The sequence below is a fragment of the Suillus bovinus genome (assembly GCF_016758785.1).
Source record: "Suillus bovinus strain UH-Sbo-P2 chromosome Unknown EDB93scaffold_96, whole genome shotgun sequence".
Taxonomy (NCBI): Eukaryota; Fungi; Basidiomycota; class Agaricomycetes; order Boletales; family Suillaceae; genus Suillus; species Suillus bovinus.
In genome coordinates, this window is record NW_024542152.1 from 48,523 (window position 1) to 72,702 (window position 24,180).

Here is a 24,180-nt window from a genome sequence, read left to right on the forward strand (position 1 = left end):
GCCCAAGATTGTTTTGCGAGAGCGAGCCCATTGACGGTAGCAGCACGGAACGAGTGATGTCCAACAGACTCCATCCGCTATCGATATCTCACTCATCTATAGGCTACTCCGCCTACTACTAGGAGTCTAAGTGGGAACTACTACTGAGTACTTCATTTTCGCCGCTTGAGAATTTCTTCACGCGCGTAACAAAGAAACTATATATTCAGTCATGGCGGCCCTGTGGATTGGAACGAGTGCACACCTCATTCGAGACCAAGGTCCAACACCGCATCGAACATTCTGCTCTCGCCGGATGCGTTGGTCCTGACTTTTTATATCACTGTAGATCTGCACCCAGTGACCACTGAAACGGGTATTTCACCAATAATTTCACTGCTTTCTAATCCCAATCTGCGTTTGATGTAGTGCGACTAGTAAATCCTAGAAGCTGTGGTGTCGTGACATCGCTCGATCCCATCGAGGTAACCTCTTCCTACAAAGCACATAAAGAGCAGACACCGAAAGTTGGTCACATTACAAGTTATTCAAGTGCGCCGAAAAATTAGCTGCGCTATAGAGAATACAGATTATCGACGGATTACACATATTCTACGAGCTCAATCAAGGAGTTCATTTGTCCAAGGAAAGATTAAAGTGGAGTATAATCCAGAAGCCCGTACAATCGGTCACCTTTCGCGATCCAACTCTCGACGGTGAAACGCATTTTCGGGGAAACGACTGGTAGGACCTCCGGCTTCGTATATGAGTCATGCACTTGCCTGAGGTTGCCGATAACGGGTTGTAGGCGAGCTACGAGTTGATCAAAAGCACCTTTATCCGCTTCCAAGTCGGCAGCAGGCAAGCCGCACAGAAGTTTGCACTTTGCAGCCGCTCAGAATCTGACAGAATATGCAAAACGAGACAATAAAACTTACATCTTCGTTGCAGGCAGAAACCGAGATCGTGTTTCTTTCATCATCTTCCAATAGTAATATCAGTTTGTAAAACCATTTGCAATAAGTATCGAGCATGTCATCGCAGTCGACACAGCGTTTCCAGGTCCGCCGTAAGCTACAGAACAGATTAGCGTCGCCTGCGGAAAGAATTGGCTTGAGCTGACATGGTTTCGCACTTCGTGCATCGCAGGTACGTGGCATCATTCAGATCGAAGGGATAAAAATCGGTCACCCGTGCAACAACTGTGAATGTGTTGGGACAGACAGTACTGGCGATAACTTGTTTCAGAGTGAGATCCTGCGATGTCTCGGGAGTACGAGGGCGTGATGCTGCAGTAGAAATATTCAATGGTTCAATGGACACCCCGTCTCGTTTCATTTCTAACTTCCACTTCTCCTTGCGTCTGTTGTAGGAGTGTCAGCGACCAGATAAACAGTCCCACCGACACGCACTGTAGAAGAGCTTGTACTTCCTCCTTCTCATGGTCATTGGCTGCGATGATGAGTCGTTCGTCACCCCCTAGACGCCCGAAAACACCTTTAACACCTGTCCTCTTGATCAAGCGCAAATTCTTGATTCTATACATCGCGCCTAGCTGAAGGTCACGTGTTCTCCCTTTCTGCCCACCCTCCAGGACAATCTTGACGATCCGGCGGTCGAGGCCGAGGGCCCAGGGTGCTGGCTCTGCTGGGTTGACGAGGTCGGGATTAAATGTGTAATCCGTCACGTAAACAACGGGCTCCTCTGCAGAAGCAAGATCAACATGAAGAAGCTGTAGAACGTGTCATGAAGTGGAAGGCAAAGTCTTTATCCGACTCACCTCAACCGTGCAGTGGAAGAACGCGACCTCTTCGTCAACATCTTCAATCAACTTGGTGTCAAACCGTGCAGAAGAGCCAGACATCCCTCCCCTCTGCTCAAACTTCTTTTTCCGCCTAGAGAACACGCGATGAGCGATATAATTGACCAGCCAACAGTACCACTCACTCTAACAATGCGCGAAAATGTAAGTTATTACCAGATTCGGCCTCGTCAAGTTTTTTTGACTTTTGTGTTTCCACCAATTTACCATGGAGTTGATAAGAGTCTGTCCTCACGCGTGCATTTGGGAGGCTCCAGAACTCTCCGGGCTGCATTGTCTTTGCAAGAAGTCTCGCTTTATCCCACATCTCCATCTTGAAAACGTATGCTGACAGTTCCGGAGGGCACCAGTTTGCTTGTGGCGGTTTGGTGTGAGGGTTCACAGTGTAGTCGGTCACATACAAGGTGTGGGGTCCGCTGGCATTTTCGTAGCTGTACAAAATCTAGACTTTCATCAACTTCACATTTGCGAAAAGTTGTATATAGACTCACTTCGACGGTGCAATCGAAATAACCTTGAGGAGAAGTGTCCGGGGTAACCTCAGAGATGAGGTGATGCTCTCGCGAAGGGCGTGGGGCGCATTGCACGGTTGTAATACTTTGATCTTTCGCATGTATCGCTTGCCACCAATCGGCAAGCTGAGCACAATACTCTGCTTCTTTGCCTTGTCCACTCGGCTCGTAGTAAGGTGAGTACAAATATCCAAATCCTTCACCTGATGTCTCGGAACGCGGAGCGTCAATTCTGTTAGGATTGCGGAAACGCCGGGCTTGGGTATCATAGGTGACCCAGCGCAACTTGTCCTCATACCCTACACCATTGAGACCCCCATGGAATGTGGAGGCCTGAGGAATTGTGAGCGAGTGTAGATCAGCACAGGGAATCGATCAATACCTTCAGCCTCCGAAAGAGGACTATATCGCCAACTTCAGCCTGAGGGAGCCACGCAGTGTGCTTCTTCTGGAAGCAATTGACCGTGAAACTATAAGTCACGACATCTATATCGTCTTCCATGCAGGACGGGTCGACGATGGAAAAACTACGGGACCACTCTGGTGCTACGATGAGTAATGGAAGAACAATAAACGCTGACAGAATCCCACCTTGTGAGCGCGTTTGTGACATAGGCCTGGTTGACGTAACTACACCGATGACGTTGAAGAATCCCGGTCCCGATTCAATCTTCTTGATTGGTACAAACTCATCTCCCTGCAGGCAGGTTTAGAATGAACTTGTGCTGAAGTTCTCTAATGACACAAAACTCACCCCTTGCGTGGTCATTCCAGCCTTCATGGCCAGCGGTCCATGATTGCGGGCAGGATCGCTTACAGGAAGTTTCGAGGGTATGATTACCGCCGCTGGTGTTACCCCATTGGACGACGACGAACTGGTCTGTTTAGAACCCGAGCTTGTGCACTCGTTGGAGGATAATTGTGGTGGTGACCGTACATCGGTGGGGGGCGATGATGGTGCTCGTGAGGCAACCGCCTCTGCTTGGGGTGCCGCTATCTCATGCCTCTCCGATTCACGTCTGGTCTTTAAAGCGGATGACTTCTGAGCTTGCTTTTTCAGCCTGCGCCTCTGCTTTTTTGTAAGCTCCATTTCTGGTGACTGCGCGCCAGATTGAGGAAGATTAGTAGCTGGCGGATCGAGATGCTGACGGGACGCAAGAACAGGCGTTGGTTCTTCTCGCGCCTTCTGACTAGCAACGATTTCCGGCCGTGGGCTTTTAGATAGGGGATTTGTGTTTGACATTTCCACGTCTTCTGTGGAACGTTGCCGGACAAGGTCCCCAATACGGGGAATGTCGCCGGTACCGCTATACCAGTCTACTAGATGTCGAGAATGTCGCGTCAGCACAAACTACTTCTGTAAACATTCAAAAGTCACCTTCCCAACTACTGAATATCTTCCCTGCTTCGGGTCCTGACATGAGCATGGCTGCGATCCCATCTTTGAATATGAGCTTGACGGGTAGATAGAAAGGGGCAGAAGATTGTGCCCTTGGCAGAATCTGCACGCCCTTGAGAGAAATGCAGATTTTGTCATTAACAGCGAATGGGAAGGGAAGTAATTCATCGACTTTGGACGAAATGAGAATGAGAAAGCGGTAAGTGTCGCCATGCTCATGCATCTCGACGTTCACCTGGCGTTTGTTACCGACACAAGGAAAGATCATATGAACTTTGGCTTCGATATTATTTGTTTCCTCTGTCGCTGGGTCGAGAAGCTCAGTTGCATTCTTTCGACGTGTTTCGTCGAACAGCGTGAGGCTATCCTCCAGGTGAGGTCTTTTTGGAGGAGATCCTTCTCCCGTAGATATTCTTTTCATAACTGCGCTGGAATGTGGACAGTGTGCGCACAGAGGAGAACGTCTAAGTTGATGAAGCTAAAAGACGAACAAATTGCAAACTGACTCTGGAAATGTAGTACGACGCGATGTAACGCGGGTTGACCCCCGGGCACTTTTAATATACAGAGTTAAGTATGTAAGATAATCCTGGCAGGACCCCAGAAAATCCTTACCATGACCAGCACACTTCCCTTACCAACTCTATTCTCCAGGGCGCTTGCAACAGCCTCAAAGGCCGCAAATCTGCCCACTGTCGAAGATGAAACACAGGTGCGCTTTCACCCTGGATCACTTATTGTTTATCGTTATTTGACAATACTACAAAGGAACTAATTCAATCAGCCGTAACTGATCTCAAGGAGCTGGACCGGCGCATTGCAGCCCTTTCATTGTTCAGTTCCAATGAGGTTCTTGAGGATATATCCACCCGGAATCTGGTGTACTTGTTTGCACGATATGTTCTAGCTGAGGTGCAGAACCGCATGAAGACGACAGATAGGGATGAGCGCATGGCCGTTCTCAAGCAGACACAGGTGAATTCTCTATTTCAGTCGATCAATTAAATGGTCTAACCTGGGATCAGGTCCATCTGAGATCATTCATCCATTATTTGGATACTTACTGTTTAGTACCCGAGGTGGATCGTGCGCTGTACGCACAGAGCGCATCCTCCATAAAGGACGCGGCTAAACGGCGAGAAGTCAAGATCAAGCAGTTTAAGGCACAGAAGGACTTGCGTGCGCGAATCGAAGCTGTGCGAAAACGACGGAAGCAGATACCCATTGAAGACCTGTCTCAAAGTGATTTTGATCTTATCCGGTCATTACTCCCGTCAACCGTTACTCAACTGAACGACGAGGACGAGGACGACGATTCAGAGACAGATGAAATCCTTCGGGAAGCATTATTGCTACTACTACGATTCAACTATGCACAAGCATACTCTCAACTCGAGAGCATGGATCAGGAACTCGAACTCCTGTGTAACGCCCCACCTCCTCCCAGGCCGGGTCCACCCTCAGACGATAGGAAAAGTAAATCAAAGGACCAAGATGACATGTGGAAACTGGACACAAAATCTTCCGTCAGTGAGAGCGGACCATTACTTGACTCCAGCGGGAAGGTACCATAACATAACATTACCACCCCAATGAAGTTGATCGTCGTGATAGCCCCTAAGGCCATTTACTATCCTTCCTGCAGGCGGTTCAGATCGCATACGTCTGCAATCTCAGGTCTTCGGACCTGGTCACCGACTGCCAACGATGAGTATTGACGAATACCTCAGGATTGAACAAGAACGCGGCAATATACTCACAGGGGGAGGGTAAGTTCTCACCATTTCAGTTCTTAAACACACTAATTGATCTGTTCAGCCCACAATCTGAGGAACAACCGACGTCGTCAGAACAATTGACGATAGACTCCGAAACGGACGGCACAGTCTTTGGTGAGCTGAAATCGGAAGAGAAACGACAGAAAGACGAACAGTGGGCACAATTCAAGGATGCAAATCCGCGTGGTGCGGGAAACACTATGAATCGCGGTTGAAGGGGGTTATCGGTGGGAAATGAGAAGTTCGTTGCATTGTGTCACAAACAATCTGTATTGTGATGAAGGGGGCAGCGAGCGTACTTGTTTGTAACACGAGCAAGTAAAATAGGTATCACGAGTGGGTAGTACGTATCATCACATGGAAAACACGGAATTAGCAGTTGCATTGTGATGCCTCTGGTACGGTGGCGGCCTGCTGTGTCGTAACATCGATTTCTACAATGAAAGATCAATCCCTGAAGTAGCGATACCGCGCAAGAGGGCATACTTGTATTCTGAGCATCTGCTTGGCCTTCTTTCTCCATCCCAGGTAATGATAGAGCAATCTTTTTGAACAGGCTCTTTACATTATGTCCAGCTTTCGCTGATGTTTCCATGAACATGATGTTCATTTGTGTCGATTTTGCAGTTGCCTCCTCTACAGTGACTTGGCTGATTGCCGTGTCAGACAACTGCGTATTATAGACTGAAGAAATTGCTTCTACAAACCGTTTCTCCGACAGGTCAGCCTTATTACCGACGAGCACAATAATGACATCGTTCCCCCGTTCTGACCGAACGTCGTCTATCCATTTTGACGTTGAAAGAAAGGATTGCCGATCTTTCCAGCAATTAGCGACTGTCAGACTACGTGAACTGAACTCACTCACTAGTGATATCATACACGACTATAGCTACGGACGAATCTCGGATGTACGATGGTATTAGTGAACGGAAGCGTTCCTGAAATGATACCGTGACAGATCAGCTAACAACTACCAGCACGACCAACTACCGCGCGTCACACGCACCTGTCCTGCAGTATCCCATAACTGTAACCGCACCGTCCGGTCCTCCAGGTACATAGTCTTGCTCAGGAAGTCAATGCCGATGGTGGCCTGGTAGGTGTTGTCAAACGTATCGTACATGAATCTACGCCCATGTCAGAATATGTAACTGGCCCAAAATCCACTGCAACTGACCTGGTGATAAGACTGGTCTTCCCGACGCTCTGGTCGCCAAGAAGGACGATCTTAGTGCGTTTCGGGGGCGTTGAGGAGAAGTCGGCGGTTGCGGGAGTTGATGAAGCGTCCATTGGCGAGGTACAATCCTGGCTTAATGCCTAAACCGTGTACAACAATGATAAAACAAAGCGATTGGCTTGCCAAGTGCTGCTAAAGACCTCTGGATGTGAAAGTCAGTCTCGTTGAGCTCTGTCATGGCAGTGTGTTTATCCGTGTTTGCTCCGCCATTACTTGTATGTAATCCACGTGATATTCTACATAGAAATCTTCAAGATCACTGCCTCCCTGCGATCAAACCTCGAGACTCTAACCAACCTAACTTGATATCGGCGTATTTTGGATAGGATATGCAATGAAACTTTCAGACAAAATTGCTGCGTACAACTCCCCGCATCCTTTCTACACCTTTGAGTTCTTTCCCCCTCGGACTGACCAGGTTCGTGTGTAGTGTTTCCTTATTATGCACACCCTATTCAAAATCTATATCAGGGGTTCGAGAATCTAATTCCACGTATATCACGCCTGTCAAATCTGAACCCCCTTGCGATAAGTGTAACATGGGGAGCTGGGGGCTCGACGAGAGAACGAAGCATTGATCTTGCAGGTCTGACCCAATCAGATTATGGGATTGACACCGTTTTGCACTTGACATGCACAAATATGGTCCCAGGGATGGTGGATGATGCTCTCAGGGTGAGTTAATTGCCTCCCACGAATTTCCGGGCTACGGTGAATGCCGCCTTGACAGGCTGCAAAAGTGCGGGGTATACAGAATGTGCTCGCGCTACGTGGTGGTGAGCACCGCGATTCTTGTTAGAGACACTTTATGTTACTGATAGTTTTACGGAAGATCCATCCCGAGGAACCGAACATTGGACTCCTGTCGACTCTCAATTCACTTGTGGAATTGACCTTGTGAAGTACATCCGTTCTTCTCCGGAGTTTTCCTCCCACTTTTGTATTGGCGTTGCAGGTAGGGCCCTTGTATTTGAATTCCTTGTTACTGATATATGTGTAATAGCCTACCCAGAAGCTCATCCAGACCGCGAGACTGATGAAGAAGGTAGCTTAAATGTCTTGAAAGAGAAGGTCGATGCTGGAGCAGATTTTATCGTCACACAACTATTTTATGACGCGGACCCATTTCTTGAATGGGTCGACAAAGTTAGAGCAAAAGGTCAGTAGCAACTCACGGTGTCATTTACGTTTTCCTGATCGGATCGCAGGCATCACTGTACCAATTATACCTGGTGTCATGCCTATTCAAACATATTCTTCCTTTTTGCGCTTGATTAAGCTATGTGGAGTCAAGGTTCCCCCATCCGTCATGGCTGCTTTGGAGCCTATCTGTGTAAGTAATCTAATTATAAGTCACATTACCCTTCTCATTAGAGGACAGCATGATGACCAGCTTGTCAAGGATTATGGTATAGGTCTTGCTGTCGACATAATTCGGAAGATTACCTCCACAGGAACAATCAAGGGAATTCACTTTTGCACTCTAAACCTCGAGAAGAGTGTTCAGCTTGTGATAGAGAAACTGCAGTGGGCAGGTGGAAGCCCGACAATGAAGAACAGATTGATCGCTGCAAGTCTCATTAATATATGGCTGAGGTTGAGTCGCTGATGTAACTTAGGATGCTCCAGGACCGATGATCCATGTACAGCTTGCTAATTCCTCCGATTTGGTCATCGATCCCACTACAGCAACAAACACAGCAACAAATGCGCTGACGTTTAAGCAAACGTTGGACCCAGATCCCGGCCGAGGGGAACTGAATAATGCAGCAACATGGGATGATTTCCCGAACGGTCGTTTTGGCGACTACAAGAGTCCTGCGTTCGGTGCTCAAGATCAGTGGGGTGGTAGTGGCCTGTGTGTGCGAATTATCTTTCTACCCAGCCTCAACCACCGTGTTAACAGTTTTTGCAGCAGTATGAAGGTCTTAGTGAATGGGGCCATCCAAAAAGCAGTGATGACCTTACGTCGCTCGTCCTGCGCTACCTTCATTCTGAGGTGTCTTCGTCCCCATTTTCTTCCCTACCACTTTCTCCAGAGTCGCTGACTATACTGCCCCACCTCGAGCAACTCACGAAGCGCGGGTGGTGGACGATTTGCTCGCAACCCGCAGTAGACGGAGCGTGCTCTACCGATGAAATTTTCGGGTGGGGTCCGAGGGGTGGGTATGTTTATCAAAAAGGGTTCGTAGAGTTTTTCGTGGAAGAGCAAGATCTAGAGAAGATCGAGAAAAAGATCAAGGAAGAGGGGCAAGGTTGGGTGCACTATTTCGCCGGGAATTTGCAAGTGAGTGCTCCCTTGAATATTGCACCATTTGCGGACTCACGCGGGTAAAGGGAGAATGTAGAAGTAATGTACCTGATGACGGCAGGAACGCAGTCACTTGGGGTATGTTTCCCGGGCAAGAAATCACTCAGACGACCATAATCGAGCGTGAATCTTTCCTGACGTGGAAGGTATGCGTTGCCTTCAGATTAATTCTGTTCATGATTGTACTGATAATATCAATATAGGATGAAGCATTCTCTATCTGGGCTGAGTGGGCCTCCTTCTACCCACCAGGGTCAGAGGAAAGGGAGCTATTGAACACTGTTCGCAGGGAGCGTTGGCTAGTGAGCATCGTTCATCATGACTACAAGAGACCGGACGCGCTATGGACGTTCCTACTGGATGGAAAACTATGACGTTTGTGCTAGTACGAAATCGCCATGTTCCAATTTGTTGGAATAGTTTTTGCTAAGTCTGTTTACATAACTGGGAAAATTTATGATTAGCTAATGTAAATTCTGCAAATGAACCCGGCGAGCCGGAGAATTCCAGGTGTGAGGCGTACTGCTAAGCGGCGTACCATGAGAAGTCTTTACAAACCGAGCCTTAAAAGTCGAACTGTGCATGGAAATTCCTTGGGCATTGAGCACTGGGGGTCTTTCATTGGCTCTTCATCATTCTATTTGAGTTCCCCTACAATGCCTCGTTTGATCTTTCCCATCCGTCGCCATCATTGCGTGGCATGGTGTCGGACTCTCCGGAATGCTCGTACTTCCAGAACGAAGTCACCGTCAATTTCCTAGGCTTTTCGGAGCGGCGCCCTGGCAACCCTGCAGGTGCAGGACAAGTTCGCGTTGCCAACAATACTCCCTCAAGATCTGGAACTCAGCATAAAAATGCATCTGTTGCTTGAAACAGAATCATATTTCCCTTGCTCTGAGGGTGAGTAGGCTGCATAGAAGCTTCGTGACCCTCTCTGTATCGAAGTCAGTCTTGGTCTCCGGGTTCACTGAGTAATCATGACTTGTTGGTGCAGCTACAGCCGAACCATGATAGCCAATACCCTTTACCGAGTCAATTGTCCTTCACCTGGAGTTCAGAACGACAAATGGAACGAAGTGTCTGCCAAAACAGACGAACAGTAGAGTGCTGCCACCGTTGTTACTTGTTATGGTGTGGGTAGCGCAATCCTCTCTGCATTGTAGTCGCGATATTGGCAGGTCCTACTTGCGAGGTTGCAGCTGTCGCGGTTCAATGGCAGGAACCTTACGCTATGCGTCCACCAGTACAGTGATTATCAATTCCGTCAACATTCTTGACACATCCCCTTTCTCATCGATTGGTTGGACAAAAGTAGTGGACTTCACACGCTATATTTTCGATGAATCAAGGATCCCGTCCGGAGTAGAATATAGGCCGTCAACGTTGCAATAAGAACAGATTCGCATCGGTGAGACTCGAATGGATATATTCTTCCAGGTTATTCGATCGATGCTGCCTTTGTCCTACCGTGCAGTTAAGTTTCTGAATCTGGTGCAAAGCTTTTAAATTGATATTGCAAGTTGCGGACCGGTTCCGGTGTTGTCTGGTTCGTCGATGACGAATCGGCGGTTTTTCAGCGGGGCTTTGTGGCGCATACCGTTCAAACTCATTGGGGCAAGGTAACTTGACTGCTGATTGGATTGTTACTCAAAAACACACTCTCTAAAGCCCTTTCGACGATTCAATGGCGGACGCATTCAATGGACGCCAGCGCATTGCCAGCATGGCCCTCTTCGCAATGCATTATTTAAATACTTTCTAACCGCGCACTTGACATTCCTGCTGTGCCCTTGTCATTTTGCATATCTGCCCGTCAACCACCATGTCTGTTTTCCCATATTACTACCCAGAGGACGAGGAGAAATCTGTTGCCGGGCTTGAACATGCTCAAGATATGTACGCGATCGAGGCAGCACCAGATCACGTGATCGTCAAGCGTTTTGGTAAATCAGGACCTCTTCTTTCGAGACTTTTTGCAAGCGGTGTCGAGGCCTGTGGAGTAGAGCGTATTCCAGAGAACCAGCGAGAGTCAAAAAATGCCTGGAATAAGTACGTATCTGAGTTCCACTTGTATACTCGATCTGAGCCCAGTGTAGCATATTAATGTGGTGGTCAGTCTGTCACCTGACCAATGTTCGTCCTGTTGCTGGACCTTTGTTTAGGTCTGTTAACACAGTGTTTGATATCATTCCAATCGGCGTGCTGGCACAGTCAACTTTTAATTTGAGCTTCGGGTAGGTCACTCGGGCGGGCATGGTATTGCAACCACACTCATTCTCCCGAGCAATGCTGTAGCTACTATCCTCTGCTTCGGCGCTCTTGGGGCCGTCGCGACGGCATTTGTTGCTACCCTCGGCCCCATAACGGGCCTCCGTACCATGGTCATCACCCGCTTTAGTTCGGGATATCTCGGTTGTACCATCTACTCAGTCCTCAACATCCTCACACAGTGCAGTTATATTCACTCGGGTTTTCCATATTTTCTGAGTCTGCTCTAGGCTTGGCTTTGCCACAATGACTGTCATCATCGGAGGTCAAATGCTGTCCAACGTAAACCCTGGTACCCTTCCCTCCGTCGTGGGAATCATCATCATTGGTGTGTGCTCCCTTATCCCGTGCGTTGTCGGATACAACATGGTGCACGTCTACGAGCGCTATGCATGGATAATTACTCTGATCAGCATGCTCTTCCTCTGGGGTCTTGGCGGAAAAGCCGGATATGACATCAACGCGCAAAAGCCGCTTCAAGAGAACACGGGGCACGCTCTCTCAGCAGACGTTCTCAGCTTTGGTGGGATCATATTCGGTTTATTTACTGGGGTGAGTTGAATCATCATTTATGTTTGCTCGACGAGTACTAAATTGTCGTGTAAACCGTTACCAGTGGGCGCCAATTGCAGCGGACTTTAACTGTCGGTTGCCTGCTGATACATCACCCATGCGCGTATTTCTGCTTACATTCTTCGGCTTGTTCATCCCTATCTGCTTTGTCGGGATTCTCGGCGCCGCTCTCATGACCATCACGGACCCTGCATACGTTGCAGCATTCAGAGACGGTTCGACAGGCGGCCTCGTTGCGCAGGTCCTCTCGCCATTGGGTCACATTGGCCAGTTCATCCTCGTCCTGCTCGCACTTTCTGTCATGTAAGAATGAGTGAACGCATTTACCTGTTCGCACTCAACCAGTCATAGTGCCAACAACATCCCGAACACTTACTCCGCTGGATTGTCCATGCAGGCACTTGGGCGCCCATTCGCCATTATTCCGCGCTTCTTTTGGGTACTGGTGGCTTTCGTAGCGTACACTGTAGCTGGTGTTGCGGGCCGCGAGCATCTTAGTACTATCCTTTCAAATTTCCTTAGCATTCTCAGCGACTGGACGGCATTCTTCATTGTGATCGTAGCCGAGGAACACTTCATCTTCCGGCGAAAAGATGGGCCACTCGGTGGGTACCACTTGGATGATTACGATACACCATCGAAGTGAGTCCAGCTGGTAGTGCTTCTGTTGGATGAAGATCGTGACCTCGCCATCTTCTCTTCACTTCTTCAGACTACCAGTAGGCGTAGCGGGTATACTTGCGGGGTGCTTTGGTGTTGCAGGTGCTGTCATTGGGACGTCGCAGGCGAGTCATCGCCACTACATCAGTCCAGCCGACTTATCATTTTGCTCGTAGGCGTTGTATACAGGCCCACTTGGAAAGATGGTAGGAGCAGAGATCGGGTTTGAGGTTGGTACCATCTTTGGTCGTCTGGACATTGATTCGCTCACAAGGTTCAAGCGCACAGCTTGCAGCAGCATTTTCAGCTATTACTTACCTTCCGTTGCGTGCGCTTGAAATTAGGCTCACTGGTCGATGAATGCAAGATCTCCTGATGCTGGTGTCAGTAAAGTGGTGCAAAGATTATGGCATATATTTATGTATCTAGTATAAGTATTAAGACGGATAACTAGAGCTGGGGATATCTGAGTCTCACCAGTTTACTGCCGCCCATGGCAAAGCTGTATCTACCCACTGATAAATTTCATCCGCAGCTACCAAGCTAGCAGTGATTTTGGACTGCGCCCTCTCCTCGAAGCTGGTTGAATTTTAGCCGCTCCCCAGATCATATTTCATGTGTAAACTTTTTCCGCTCAATTTCGTGAAGCTTGACGCTCAGCATCGACACCCGGGGGTCTGGCTTAATGAGTCACGTGTCGAGATTAAGCGTGACAAGGAATGTCACGTCCTGACCTGGTTGTGACAGACGCGCTTTTGAGACGCGACTAACAGCATACAATGTCTCTCCCGGTGCTCAACATATCCATTAATTACGACGATGAACTAGGTATGTTTGCTCGATAAATTAATGATGAAGCTAATGTGTTTACAGATAAAATACAGAACTTTTTATCCACATATGTGGGCACATACAAGCAATGGGACGAGGGTTTTGCAGATATGGCGCTCAGCGATGACGAGGAGGATCAGCAAGATGCTAGCAGGAAAGGTCTCAAATATATGCAGCAGCTTGTACGTGTAATACAGTGATCAGGGCGCGTCTTTACTCAATGTTTGATTCATCAGCAACGCATAGCAAACCGTGACCAGCAGATGCTCACCATTGACATGGAAGACATCCACCAGGTACAAAAATTCACATTTTTATATATTCTATACGTGTTAATCTTCTGTAAAGCACGAGAAAACGGTCGCTGAACTGGTATCTCGGATACGAAACAACACTCGGCGCTACGTCGCGCTTTTCAGTGAAGCCGTGGACAAGCTCATGCCGCCTCCAACCAAGGACATCAGTGAACATGACGAAGTCATCGATGTCATCCTGCATCAAAGGCGAGAGAGGAATGAGCAGACTGAAGGCAGCCAAGAGGGCTTCCCTAACCATCTCTTGCGGCGGTAGTAAGTGGACACATTGTCAATATTCGTTCCAGAGCTGACTTTATATTCAAGCAACCTTTATTTCCAGCCTCTTCGGTCCGATGTTGCTCTGGCCGTCCGAGAGGTCAAGGGAACCTATCTTGGCAGGTTGATCACTGTTCGGGGTATTGTTACTCGCGTGTCAGAAGTCAAGCCACTGCTCCTTGTGAACGCCTATACCTGCGATGTCTGCGGTTCCGAAACATTCCAGCAGATTTCTAGTAAAACTTTCTCTCCCATTACGGACTGTCCAAACGAACAGGAATGCAAGAAGAATGGCATACGTGGCTCTCTTCACATGCAGACACGAGCATGTCGGTTTAGTCCTTTCCAAGAAGTTAAAATTCAAGAGATGGTGAGCCATGTACACCTGCTTTGTATTGACATTAACAACTTCCAGGCCGACCAAGTGCCAGTAGGGCACATACCCCGATCCATGACTGTGCACGTGCACGGCAACCTGACACGCCAAATGAACCCTGGTGATGTTGTCCACCTCGGGGGTATCTTCCTCCCTATTCCCTACACAGGATTCCAAGCCATCCGAGCTGGACTGCTGACAGACACCTACCTCGAAGGACACTATATCCACCAGCTCAAGAAGCAATATAGTGACATGGAGATGACGCCACAGATACAAGCACAGATCGCGGAGATGCAGGCAGACCCGTCGCTGTACAACAAACTTGCCCAGAACATTGCACCCGAAATATATGGACATACTGATGTGAAGAAAGCCTTGTTGCTGTTACTTGTGGGGGGTGTAACAAAGACGATGGGTGACGGGATGAAGATTCGTGGCGACCTCAATATATGCCTGATGGGCGATCCTGGTGTGGCCAAGTCGCAGCTACTGAAGTACATCTCGAAGATCGCTCCTCGAGGAGTCTACACCACGGGTAAAGGTTCGTCAGGAGTTGGTCTTACAGCCGCGGTCATGAGAGACCCGGTTACAGATGAGATGGTCCTCGGTGAGTTTCTTTCAGCTTTGCTTAAATTCTCGGTCTGACACTACTGAAGAGGGCGGTGCTCTGGTTCTCGCCGACAACGGCATTTGTTGCATCGATGAATTTGACAAAATGGAGGAAACAGACAGAACTGCGATCCACGAAGTCATGGAGCAGCAAACAATCTCCATCTCAAAAGCTGGAATATCGACAACTCTGAATGCTCGCACATCCATACTTGCGGCCGCGAACCCTCTGTATGGCCGGTATAACCCGAAAGTGTCGCCTGTCGAAAACATCAATCTGCCCGCTGCGCTCCTTTCTCGTTTTGATCTTTTATTCCTCATCCTGGACAAACCGACTAGAGAAGACGATGAGCGACTGGCACAACATGTAACCCATGTACACATGTTCAACTCCCACCCAGAGCTTGAGTACGACGCTGTTGACCCTGTCCTTATGAGGTGAGCATCGGTGCTGAAGACGATTATTCATTTTAACGAGCCTCCTGGCAGACACTACATTGCTCAAGCTCGCCAACGCCGTCCTACCGTTCCCTCAGATGTCTCTAGCTACATCGTTGACTCTTACGTCCGTCTTCGCAAGCTCTCGAAAGATGAGGCTGCACAAAAGAAATCTCATACTTACACTTCCGCGCGTACGCTCCTCGGTGTTCTCCGTCTCGCACAATCTCTCGCACGCCTCCGCTTCGCAGACATCGTGCAGCGGGATGATGTCGATGAGGCACTCCGGCTTATGGAGTGCAGTAAGGAGAGCCTGCACGATGACGATGACAAGGAGTATGAGCCTGATCGGTCAGTTGTTAGTCAGATCTTCAGACTTATCAAAAGCATGTCGAACGAGGGCGGACGGAAACGGAGAAAGAGACAGAAGAGGTTTGGTCGAGGCCCCGGTGGGGAACGCGAGATGGACGTCGACTCAGATGAAGATGAGGATGATGGGGAAGAACTCGCTCTCATTGACGTTCGGTCCCGTGTGTTGGGTGCTGGATATACCGAGGTGCAGCTTAATGATACCATTGCGGAGGTGAGTATATATGCATCTGATAATCCGGCCTTTCTGACACCCGTTTCCAGTATGAAGCCATCGATGTCTGGACACGTGTAGCAAATGGCGCGAAACTGCGTTTCATTCTTGATTGAGGTATCTTGTATAGGGCACTTGCGCTGTGACTTTTCTATCGATTGATCTTTCTGTGAATGTAACATCTGTTGTGCGAGTCTGCATGAGGTCTTGTGTTTCCCAGCTTCCGCACTTATTGTGAAATTGTTCACGCAATCAGTTTTCCATTCCTTTCTTGTTGTTTGCAATTGAAAAATTGACATCAAAGCCTCCAACCTTATTACCCACACAAGACCAACGATGTCTTGTCTGTACATCAATGTGGGTCATCTGCTAATGCGATCGACGGAGTTTCTCAAAGTAAAATTCCGGATCAAGGGTTAGTGAGAAGAATAATGGTGAAAGATATCATTCCATAACCACAGCGCAATACATCATGACTATGTGTTTAGCCACGAAATGAGCCTCGGGGTCAATCCGCGAACCTAACCGTTCGAGGTCGTTTCAAAGCCCGGTCTACCGTATCATCTGAGGTATTGATGATGTTGATATTTGGGGCTGATAATGTGGCTGAATCCTCCGAGGTGTGAGTCTGTCCTTGAGGGTCTGCATACATTAGCAAGGGTATCTGAAACGACGAAGAGAAATGTTCTGGCTCTATTGGAACAGCTAGAAAGCGAGGGTTCTAAGAAGATAAAATTTTCATGAGTGATTCTATGACCAAGTATAACTGAGTTGCATTTACCTCCATAAAGTGGCGCATCCCCACTTCAGCAGTCATCCTTGGAATTTTACTGGATCCCTTCAGGAGATGACGCCTAGCGACCATCGTTTCTTCTGCAGTGTGTTTGATCACCAGAGTCTTAACTAAGGATAGTAATGTGATGAACCGAACCATTAACCGCCATTAAAGAAGAATTACCAGTAATTGGTTTTGTCTGTCCGATACGGTGCGCTCGCTGGCAAGTCTTTCAGTGACGATTGTCTGATCTGAAACAAAATCTGACCTTTATAGCTTGCGCCTCGACATCGGGGTGCCAGACAGGCTCACAGAAGATCACTCGGGAAGCAGAGATCAAGTTCCTGTCGGTTGTATTAGGAACAATAAAAATGAATTCAAATGCGATATACTTACAGACCACGAGCACCGAGCTTCAACTCCATCAGGAAAACACGGAACGTCTCAGAGGACTCGAAAGTCATGACGCATTGCTCTCGTAGTGGCGGAGACATATCCGTTGTATATCGAAGGTACTTAATTTCGATCAAAGAGAGTGCCTCTGCGATGTGGGCAAGAGTGAGTGGCGAATTAGAGAATATGAGGAATTTTTCCTTCTCTGAATACTCCAGAACCTAGAAAGAGGAGTGGGAGGTGGGTGACACAATAATACTGTGCACTTACCTCGGACTAGGACAAAGTTCAGCTTGGTGGATAGAGATGGCCCGACACATGTCCCTGACAATGGCGATAAGCTGAGTAGATTGGATGGCGAAGGAGCATCGTGATGCCCCAACTTGCGGCGAACAAGGTCATCGATGTGTGTTTCAGGCACATCCTCTGTTTGATATATTTTTTCTTTCTCTTTTATGACCTCCAATTCGTCTTTAACCTCAGACACCATCTTTTTCATCTGTGCGGCGTTTGTGACATCATGCACTTGCGTGGATTTCTTCTCGCATCGTGCTCGTTCATTGAAATCCAGCGCTTTACCCTCCTCGACCAAACGACTAAGATTCATCAAAGGTTGATTGCGAACAAGAGCTCGTAAATCACATAGCCGGTTCGCGTGCATGAGATCATGAACACGAGATCTGTCCTTCAACCTTCCCCGTGTCCAGGCTTCGAATACAGCTGCATCCATCCCCGTAACGTGGAAAGGTACATCTTCATGATGTTGCATAGCGCGCCATAGAGGATCTTTCGCTATCGCCTCCCTGCGAGACGTTGCTAAGTATTGAGTATACAGTGACGAGGAGAGCAGACTAACGCGTGTGCTAGTGCTTCTTCCAACAGCGCCATATCATGATCGGGCATGTTGGCTGCGGTGGCACGAGCCAGAAATTTAGGGGCCTCATGTCGTATTTGATCGACATTGAACAAGATGTCGGACACCGACCAGAACATTCCTCTAAATTTAATTTTGATTCTAGTTATTGATGTGCTAGGCCCAAGAACTCACTGTGATAGGTTGTCCATGGCAATCTGAAGACTTTTTGCGTTCTAGTGTGAAATGAGAGTCAGCGTTCAATAGAGCCAATGATTTGAAAGTTTTTCACCCTGGGGTGGAACATGTAATCCTTCAAGCGATATGAGTTCAATCTCAGATATACGATCAGACACGCACCTGACCCTCACGTTGAGAGTCAATAGCGTTAATTGCAATACTGGCTTGCATTGCATTGTAAGACTTCGCAGCGTAGGCATCGAGATCCATGTAAATGGGTGTATGCCGCATGGGAGGTAGAACTACTTCTTCCTCAACGTCTTCAATCCTGGATAAGATGAGTCTTGCACAGTCTCTAGTAGTATACAATATGGCTAACCTGTGACGAACCATGACCATCTCCATGACCTGACTCAGTACTTTGACTGCGCCTACGCGAGGCCCACGACGATCGCAAAGGGGTGCAGAAACGTGGCTACCGAACAATTTGAGATCAGAATGAAACTGGGGGACGGCGAGGAAGTCGCTGATCATTGCCCCGAGTTTTCGCAGGTTGACGTAGTCATACGTCCCCCATACTCTGACTGTGTTCTCTGCATCGCCGTCAGAAATCGAAGAGCTATCGGACGAAGAACACTCCGTCGTAGCAGGTATAGGTAATGAGTAGGTATTGTCGATTCCGATGCCATTTTCTATGTCCTCATCCTGCTTGCGCCCCAAGCTCAGCCCTAGTATATTCGACGTTGGTGTTCCAGTCACAATCCATTTACGTTCGATGCTTAGCTCACGAACGAAGTTATTTAACGCGGCGGCCGTGTTTCCTGACGTATGGCCTTCGTCGATCACCAGCCTCTTCCAGCGAATTTGAAGAAGAGGTGATAGATCTGGGTCGCCGGGACAACGACAGTCTGGTACGCGGCTACCAGGAAATGGAGCACAAGTACAGGGTTTGAATTTACACAAATGAGCAACTTTATTCTTCACTGACTCCCTGCGAAAACCTAAAGATAATCAGCACTGAAAGACATACGAAGTACTGAAACGCACGGCTATCTGTCATAATGATCAGCTTGCATATTTACAAATAAGTAATGCGGTGTCAATGCAGATACAATGTTACGTACATCATAATCAGACGCCAACACCTTCGCACTTGGTATTTTCGTTGTCTGTCGGACGATAAGATATCTCAACGTGCTATGACAATGTTTCAGAATTTCCATGCCCCATTGTCCAAGTAGATTTACGGGCACAACAACAAGTGTTGCTGTTGTTAGGTGCATCAGTCGTGGATATGCAGAGACTCGATCTCTTGTGCGAGAAGGACCAAGGCCATGCATGTGTGATTTGACGAGGTAGTGGTGATAAAATGGCGTATTGGCTTGAAGGAGATGCCAGAGGTTGGACGCTTCTAATCGTTCTTCGTGCGATCGCGTATCCACCTTGTCACCCCACGTCCTTATGCGGTGAAGAAGAATTTCAACGAGAGAGGGTACATGTGTTACATCCAGCGCCAAACTTTTATGCATGCCAGCCCTTCTTCGAGCATTATGGTACTCATCTGCAGGGAAGGTGCGATAGGCCAAGGGAGACATGACGGGGCGGTAGTCCAATAGCGATTCCTCTGGATGAGATAGCTGATTGATAGTAGCAAGGATCAAGCCCAAGACCATCACTGTCTTTCCCGTGCCTGTGTACGGCCATATATAAGTCGAGGAGTTGAGAATAATCTGGCACTTACCTAGTTCTTCACATAGGATTCCGCCCTTACACCGAGCAACTGTTGGGCATTCACGTACAACAGTAAGAATTGAAGGCTGGAAGTAAAAGCGTTCGCCATGCATATTTGAGATCGGGATGTATAGAGGGTCTTGGACAGGCTGGTTGCTTAGCTCCTTCTCGATCATCACGGCCACGGACTGTCTCTGGTACTCATACAAAGTACTGCGAAGACCCCTTATTTCGTGTCTCACAGCAATTTTTGAAGAGAACAACGATGGTAGGTCGCTATAGATTTCCGCCATTGTGCGATTATCCTGTGTGATGAGATATACAGTTACTAGATATCAATCACAGTAGGAAGTGCTTACAATATCCCTCGGCAAGAAATACTTTTGAGGTTGACTGGTCGAGGGGAGTTCATCTGCATTCCAGGAATGTCGGTCCTGTACGATCGAGGGCAGTAAGGCCTGAAGGTGACGGCGACCCTCTTTCAATACAGCTTCACTGCGAAGTCGCAGGCTTTCTTTTGCACTTTTCAAATCGGTAGGCACGAGGTAAATGCGGATATACAACACTCGTTGACTCGTTCCAAGGCAACAGGTAGCGCGCAAGAATTGATGTTCAGTTAAAAAAGAGATCTTACAGAATACATCATCCTCTACACAAACAGAGAGCTGACACGACGGTACTGGATGCCAGGTGTCACTCGCGTGTATATGAGCGCAATGCAGATGACGGCCTTGAAAATCTACACTGATAGTTCCCGCAGATAACAGATTATCCAGAGCAAAGGGGTTCGATTTGTCGTGCTCGTTGCCCACGCCGTTTCCTATGCATGTCTGACAGCACAATAGACAAGATCTCGCTCCGTCCATGCGTGCATACAGGTTGGCCTCAGACAGAGGCGATGGTGATGACCAGTACTGTCAATGTCAGTGGAACGATGTCGATGATTGCTGAGAAAGACTTGCTGTAGTAAGTCCGAACTAGCCGTAACGCTGGAGAATAACAATTCCTTACATAAGTGTGGGAATGAAATTCCTGTCTTGGTATTTCGCTGTTGGCTCGGCTTGGTTGAAATGAGGAAAACCGCCATCTTTCTCATAATGTCAATACCTCTTGCGAGGGTCACCTGTCATGAAGTGCGCCTTGCGCCGTCACGGATATGCCGTCGGGCAGTCCTGAACATTAGACATAACTCAAGCACAGCGGTCTCCGAGGCAGAACAGCAGAGCTTGTCCTGGCCAGAATATTTAAAGATTCGCAAAAGTAAACGAAAATGGGAAACTGTGAGGTACCCTAGCTGCAATTCATGTTCACGTTTTCTCATAGGCTATGAACACATGATAGGCTGCTACTATTCCGGCATGTATTCTCGGGTTTGCGGGAGGAATTGCGTACTTTGGTTCACTGGAGTCAGACGCGACGAAGCCTATCATGGTGTGTAATAGATTGATATATCCTTGTATTTATCTCTCATAAAAGTAGGGGATAGATCCGTTATTATTCTACGGCAGTTGTACGGTCTCATGCATGGGTAAGACACTTTTTTTATGCGAAGGTGACCTTAATTAATCCAGTTAGGGCTTGGATATCTCATTGGCCCCGCTATCGGGGCTGCAGGTTGGAGAATGACTCACCGGCGCACAATGAACCTCATAGAAGCCAAAGACCGCGAATTTCACCGACACATAGTGAAGAATCGCGTAGATCCCACAGCTCAAAGTGCCACGAACCCTGTGCCAGATTTCTATGGTAAGTACCGATGCTTGAATTGTGAATGTGAGACTTATATTCTGTTCGCGGTACCATAGGAGAAAAGATTGGATCTCTTCACCAATATCGACAGGTGCGGTGCTTCTTAGCCTCCCTTGCAAACAAACTCACTATTTCATCCAGTGGTTGCGTGACCAAGCTAGGTTTAGACGTAAAGCACAGTTTGCGGAGGAATGAGATGTTTATGTCCTAGGATTGCTGAGTAACTTTGCACCTTACTATCCATAATTGACAGTATTCTTGGCAAAACATGTTTCGATAGTAACTAGGTTTACTATGTTTCGTTCTCTCGTCCCAGTCTCGATGAGTTTCGTTGCTCCGTCCTTAAACGTGATTCATGACTTCGCATGAAGGGAATTGGCTAATAGTCCAGGTGATAGGGAGGACATTTACGCCAATTTAAGGTGTATAAGAAATGAGACGATGAATCAAGACGTGGTGGCCTGGTGATTGCTGTCTATCCTCCATTTCTCAATCGAGTAGTGACGATGGGAAGCGTTTGTGCGTTACAATGCAGGCAACGCGCTATGGGTGATTTAGAGATGCGGTGGAGGTGCTTATTGAGTGCACATGGCTTGTGCAGCGCTGGAATAGGAGGGAGCAGTGGTATCGACAACGAGATTGCTGAATTTGCTTGGTAGCAATAACGCGGAGCGGATCAATCATATATATAACTTAATAAATCAAGGCTTTATGTAAAAAGGAGTGGGATACGCATTGCCATGAGCTTATGCGGTGAGGTTTCCATGTCTCCGAAAAATTAAAAAAGGGAAATACCTAATACCTAGAACCAGAGCTTGTACCTAGTGGACTGTAGTGGGATCTCGCTGAATCTGTGGTATCGTAAGCAGTTCTGTCCTGAATCATCATGGTCATTCAAAAGTTGCAGTAACTCAAACATCCCAATCCCGTGTTCCCTGTTCCTTCGTCCAGAGACCTCTAACCTGATATCCACTGACGGAAAGAGCATAGGGTTGAGGGGATAACGGAGAGGAGATGGCGTGGTCCGCTTCGCGAATCCCGGGTGAATTTGGAGGAGCAGACGTGGGTCGGGGGTCAGCAAAGGGATCTTGAGATGGTTTAGAGACGAGAGATGGCAGCGGAGAACGCGAGCGCTTGGGAGGGGGAGATTTAGACTCTTTGGCAGCTTCTCTTACATACTCAGGACCGCTGATCGAGCGAAACTGGGGTGCCCAGCCAACACCGGCAGGTGCCACGACGGTGTTAAGAGCTAGGGGAGCAGTTGCAGACGGTGCAAGCCATTTGTCTTTCTGTCGTTCTATATCTCCTTCATCAGCAACGTTGGCGGCAGCCTTAACGGATTTCATTCTTCGCATTCGTATGCGCCAGAACGCGATGCCTGATAGATGTCAAGCCCAGATGATATTACCATAGAGAACGACGTACCGAGGACGATAAACCCAATGATTGAAAGTGCAATGGCAAGAGTTTGACTTGAAGCAGGGAAACCCTTTGAAGTGCCTACGGGCGTTGTTGTTGGTGAAAGTGTCAACTCAGGTCCTTCAGGGATAGCAGGTGAACTTGAAGGTGCAGAAGGTGTAAGGGAAGTGCTAGTGCTAGAATCGCGCCGTTGCAGAAAACGGGCGATCCTGCGCCCTTCCAGCTGAACGAGACGCATAGAGTATGTCACGGAGAAAAGAAAAAGGGTGTACGTTTTGGAGGAAACTCGGAAAAGATGAATGAGTTCCTTACTACATACCCTGTGCAAATCATGAAGGCCTGTCATTCATATTGATTAGTCCTTGGCAACAATCTTTGCACCGCCGTCTTGAAAGCAGTGAGGATAATCATAATGGCATCAAAAGCGCTTCATGGGAGTGGTCGCTGATTGGTGTGAGAAGTTATAACTGCCAAGGGGTACTCGTCTCAGAGGTGCTTGGCACATAACACGAAAAAAAAATTGGACCTGAAGTTCAGCCTGGTCTGCTCATGTACATAGTTCGAAACCAACTGGAAATATTGGGCTTTATACAAGCTGTCCCTCCTGAAATAATATTCGATCAAGCTGGAATCATGAATCTCGCATAGCCTCGCAGTGCCACCGTGACACGATCATACGCACGCTGTCTTCCTTGTATTACAATGAAATATTGTCCAGACCTATGTCTCCTTGAAATCTACTTCCTAACACCAAACAAACTTGATCATCGGATACCATCAGATTAAATAAAGCAAATTCTGTTTTCACTGCGCGTCAGGCCTCACAAGTTCAAACATGAACAAATAATACAGGTAGCAAGTGCAAAGCGCCAACTGCATCGTGAATGTAAGGTTTATGGAAACTCTAGGTCTAGTCTACATAGAGTCTATTATGGGTCCTGTCTGGGTCCTGTCTGGGGGTGTGCCAGCTGCCCGGCCAGATTGAAGTGGAGTTCAATTCCAAATCAGGACGAGTCAGCTTGTAATGCCTATGGTATACCACCCGCCGCCTCCTGCTTGCTGTTTCCTATGTTGAGAAAGACCAAAAGATTCGCCTAGAAATCTGGTGGTGCTGGGTGGTAGAAAA

The 24,180-nt window shown here is 47.9% G+C and overlaps 9 protein-coding genes across 9 annotated transcripts; 5 read left to right on the forward strand and 4 right to left on the reverse strand.

Annotated features, from left to right (window-relative positions):
* Window positions 1-631: 631 nt before the first annotated feature.
* On the reverse strand, window positions 632-3,556 carry EDB93DRAFT_1094395 (uncharacterized protein; the record flags this gene model as incomplete). The annotated part of the gene is made up of 10 exons (XM_041446589.1): window positions 632-862; window positions 918-1,053; window positions 1,115-1,342; window positions 1,392-1,711; window positions 1,760-1,874; window positions 1,927-2,243; window positions 2,293-2,646; window positions 2,696-2,853; window positions 2,905-3,010; window positions 3,068-3,556. 10 exons carry the CDS (start codon window positions 3,554-3,556, stop codon window positions 632-634), a joined length of 2,454 nt encoding a protein of 817 aa, XP_041302437.1.
* Window positions 3,557-4,328: 772 nt separating this feature from the next.
* Window positions 4,329-5,705, forward strand: EDB93DRAFT_1243153 (TAP42-like protein; the record flags this gene model as incomplete). The annotated part of the gene is made up of 5 exons (XM_041452105.1): window positions 4,329-4,424; window positions 4,481-4,687; window positions 4,738-5,277; window positions 5,327-5,481; window positions 5,531-5,705. 5 exons carry the CDS (start codon window positions 4,329-4,331, stop codon window positions 5,703-5,705), a joined length of 1,173 nt encoding a protein of 390 aa, XP_041302438.1.
* Window positions 5,706-5,783: 78 nt separating this feature from the next.
* Window positions 5,784-6,917, reverse strand: EDB93DRAFT_941893 (GTP binding protein). The gene is made up of 5 exons (XM_041458027.1): window positions 6,671-6,917; window positions 6,500-6,620; window positions 6,359-6,431; window positions 5,977-6,309; window positions 5,784-5,924 (listed from the first exon to the last, which is right to left on the reverse strand). The coding sequence occupies exons 1-5, from the start codon at window positions 6,781-6,783 to the stop codon at window positions 5,863-5,865; spliced, it is 702 nt and encodes a 233-aa protein (XP_041302439.1). The 5' UTR covers window positions 6,784-6,917; the 3' UTR covers window positions 5,784-5,862.
* Window positions 6,918-6,942: 25 nt separating this feature from the next.
* EDB93DRAFT_941963 (FAD-linked oxidoreductase-like protein) lies at window positions 6,943-9,578 on the forward strand. Its single transcript, XM_041458028.1, has 10 exons — window positions 6,943-7,148; window positions 7,202-7,405; window positions 7,461-7,506; window positions 7,563-7,889; window positions 7,939-8,063; window positions 8,112-8,300; window positions 8,350-8,592; window positions 8,646-9,017; window positions 9,068-9,187; window positions 9,245-9,578. The coding sequence occupies exons 1-10, from the start codon at window positions 7,065-7,067 to the stop codon at window positions 9,413-9,415; spliced, it is 1,881 nt and encodes a 626-aa protein (XP_041302440.1). The 5' UTR covers window positions 6,943-7,064; the 3' UTR covers window positions 9,416-9,578.
* An 812-nt stretch (window positions 9,579-10,390) lies between these two features.
* Window positions 10,391-13,110, forward strand: EDB93DRAFT_942033 (permease for cytosine/purines, uracil, thiamine, allantoin-domain-containing protein). The gene is made up of 11 exons (XM_041458029.1): window positions 10,391-10,660; window positions 10,710-11,090; window positions 11,138-11,152; window positions 11,204-11,275; window positions 11,326-11,490; window positions 11,540-11,861; window positions 11,926-12,185; window positions 12,234-12,524; window positions 12,595-12,667; window positions 12,719-12,772; window positions 12,831-13,110. The coding sequence occupies exons 2-11, from the start codon at window positions 10,864-10,866 to the stop codon at window positions 12,900-12,902; spliced, it is 1,551 nt and encodes a 516-aa protein (XP_041302441.1). The 5' UTR covers window positions 10,391-10,660; window positions 10,710-10,863; the 3' UTR covers window positions 12,903-13,110.
* A 168-nt stretch (window positions 13,111-13,278) lies between these two features.
* On the forward strand, window positions 13,279-16,264 carry EDB93DRAFT_1331890 (DNA replication licensing factor MCM7). Its single transcript, XM_041455227.1, has 9 exons — window positions 13,279-13,370; window positions 13,416-13,555; window positions 13,610-13,669; window positions 13,722-13,942; window positions 13,994-14,315; window positions 14,361-14,931; window positions 14,981-15,371; window positions 15,423-15,954; window positions 16,005-16,264. The coding sequence occupies exons 1-9, from the start codon at window positions 13,322-13,324 to the stop codon at window positions 16,068-16,070; spliced, it is 2,352 nt and encodes a 783-aa protein (XP_041302442.1). The 5' UTR covers window positions 13,279-13,321; the 3' UTR covers window positions 16,071-16,264.
* Window positions 16,265-16,313: 49 nt separating this feature from the next.
* Window positions 16,314-20,849, reverse strand: EDB93DRAFT_1178490 (uncharacterized protein). The gene is made up of 14 exons (XM_041450582.1): window positions 20,246-20,849; window positions 19,897-20,191; window positions 19,276-19,845; window positions 18,535-19,156; window positions 18,336-18,483; window positions 18,268-18,288; window positions 18,171-18,211; window positions 17,979-18,119; window positions 17,382-17,925; window positions 17,126-17,343; window positions 16,998-17,073; window positions 16,913-16,949; window positions 16,736-16,857; window positions 16,314-16,675 (listed from the first exon to the last, which is right to left on the reverse strand). Exons 1-14 carry the CDS (start codon window positions 20,750-20,752, stop codon window positions 16,463-16,465), a joined length of 3,555 nt encoding a protein of 1,184 aa, XP_041302443.1. The 5' UTR covers window positions 20,753-20,849; the 3' UTR covers window positions 16,314-16,462.
* Window positions 20,850-20,983: 134 nt separating this feature from the next.
* Window positions 20,984-21,830, forward strand: EDB93DRAFT_1094406 (mitochondrial import protein Pam17; the record flags this gene model as incomplete). Its single annotated transcript, XM_041446590.1, has 6 exons — window positions 20,984-21,166; window positions 21,228-21,317; window positions 21,366-21,414; window positions 21,462-21,632; window positions 21,692-21,726; window positions 21,777-21,830. 6 exons carry the CDS (start codon window positions 20,984-20,986, stop codon window positions 21,828-21,830), a joined length of 582 nt encoding a protein of 193 aa, XP_041302444.1.
* Window positions 21,831-22,067: 237 nt separating this feature from the next.
* Window positions 22,068-23,587, reverse strand: EDB93DRAFT_942127 (uncharacterized protein). Its single transcript, XM_041458030.1, has 2 exons — window positions 23,061-23,587; window positions 22,068-23,013 (listed from the first exon to the last, which is right to left on the reverse strand). The coding sequence occupies exons 1-2, from the start codon at window positions 23,398-23,400 to the stop codon at window positions 22,547-22,549; spliced, it is 807 nt and encodes a 268-aa protein (XP_041302445.1). The 5' UTR covers window positions 23,401-23,587; the 3' UTR covers window positions 22,068-22,546.
* Window positions 23,588-24,180: the final 593 nt, after the last annotated feature.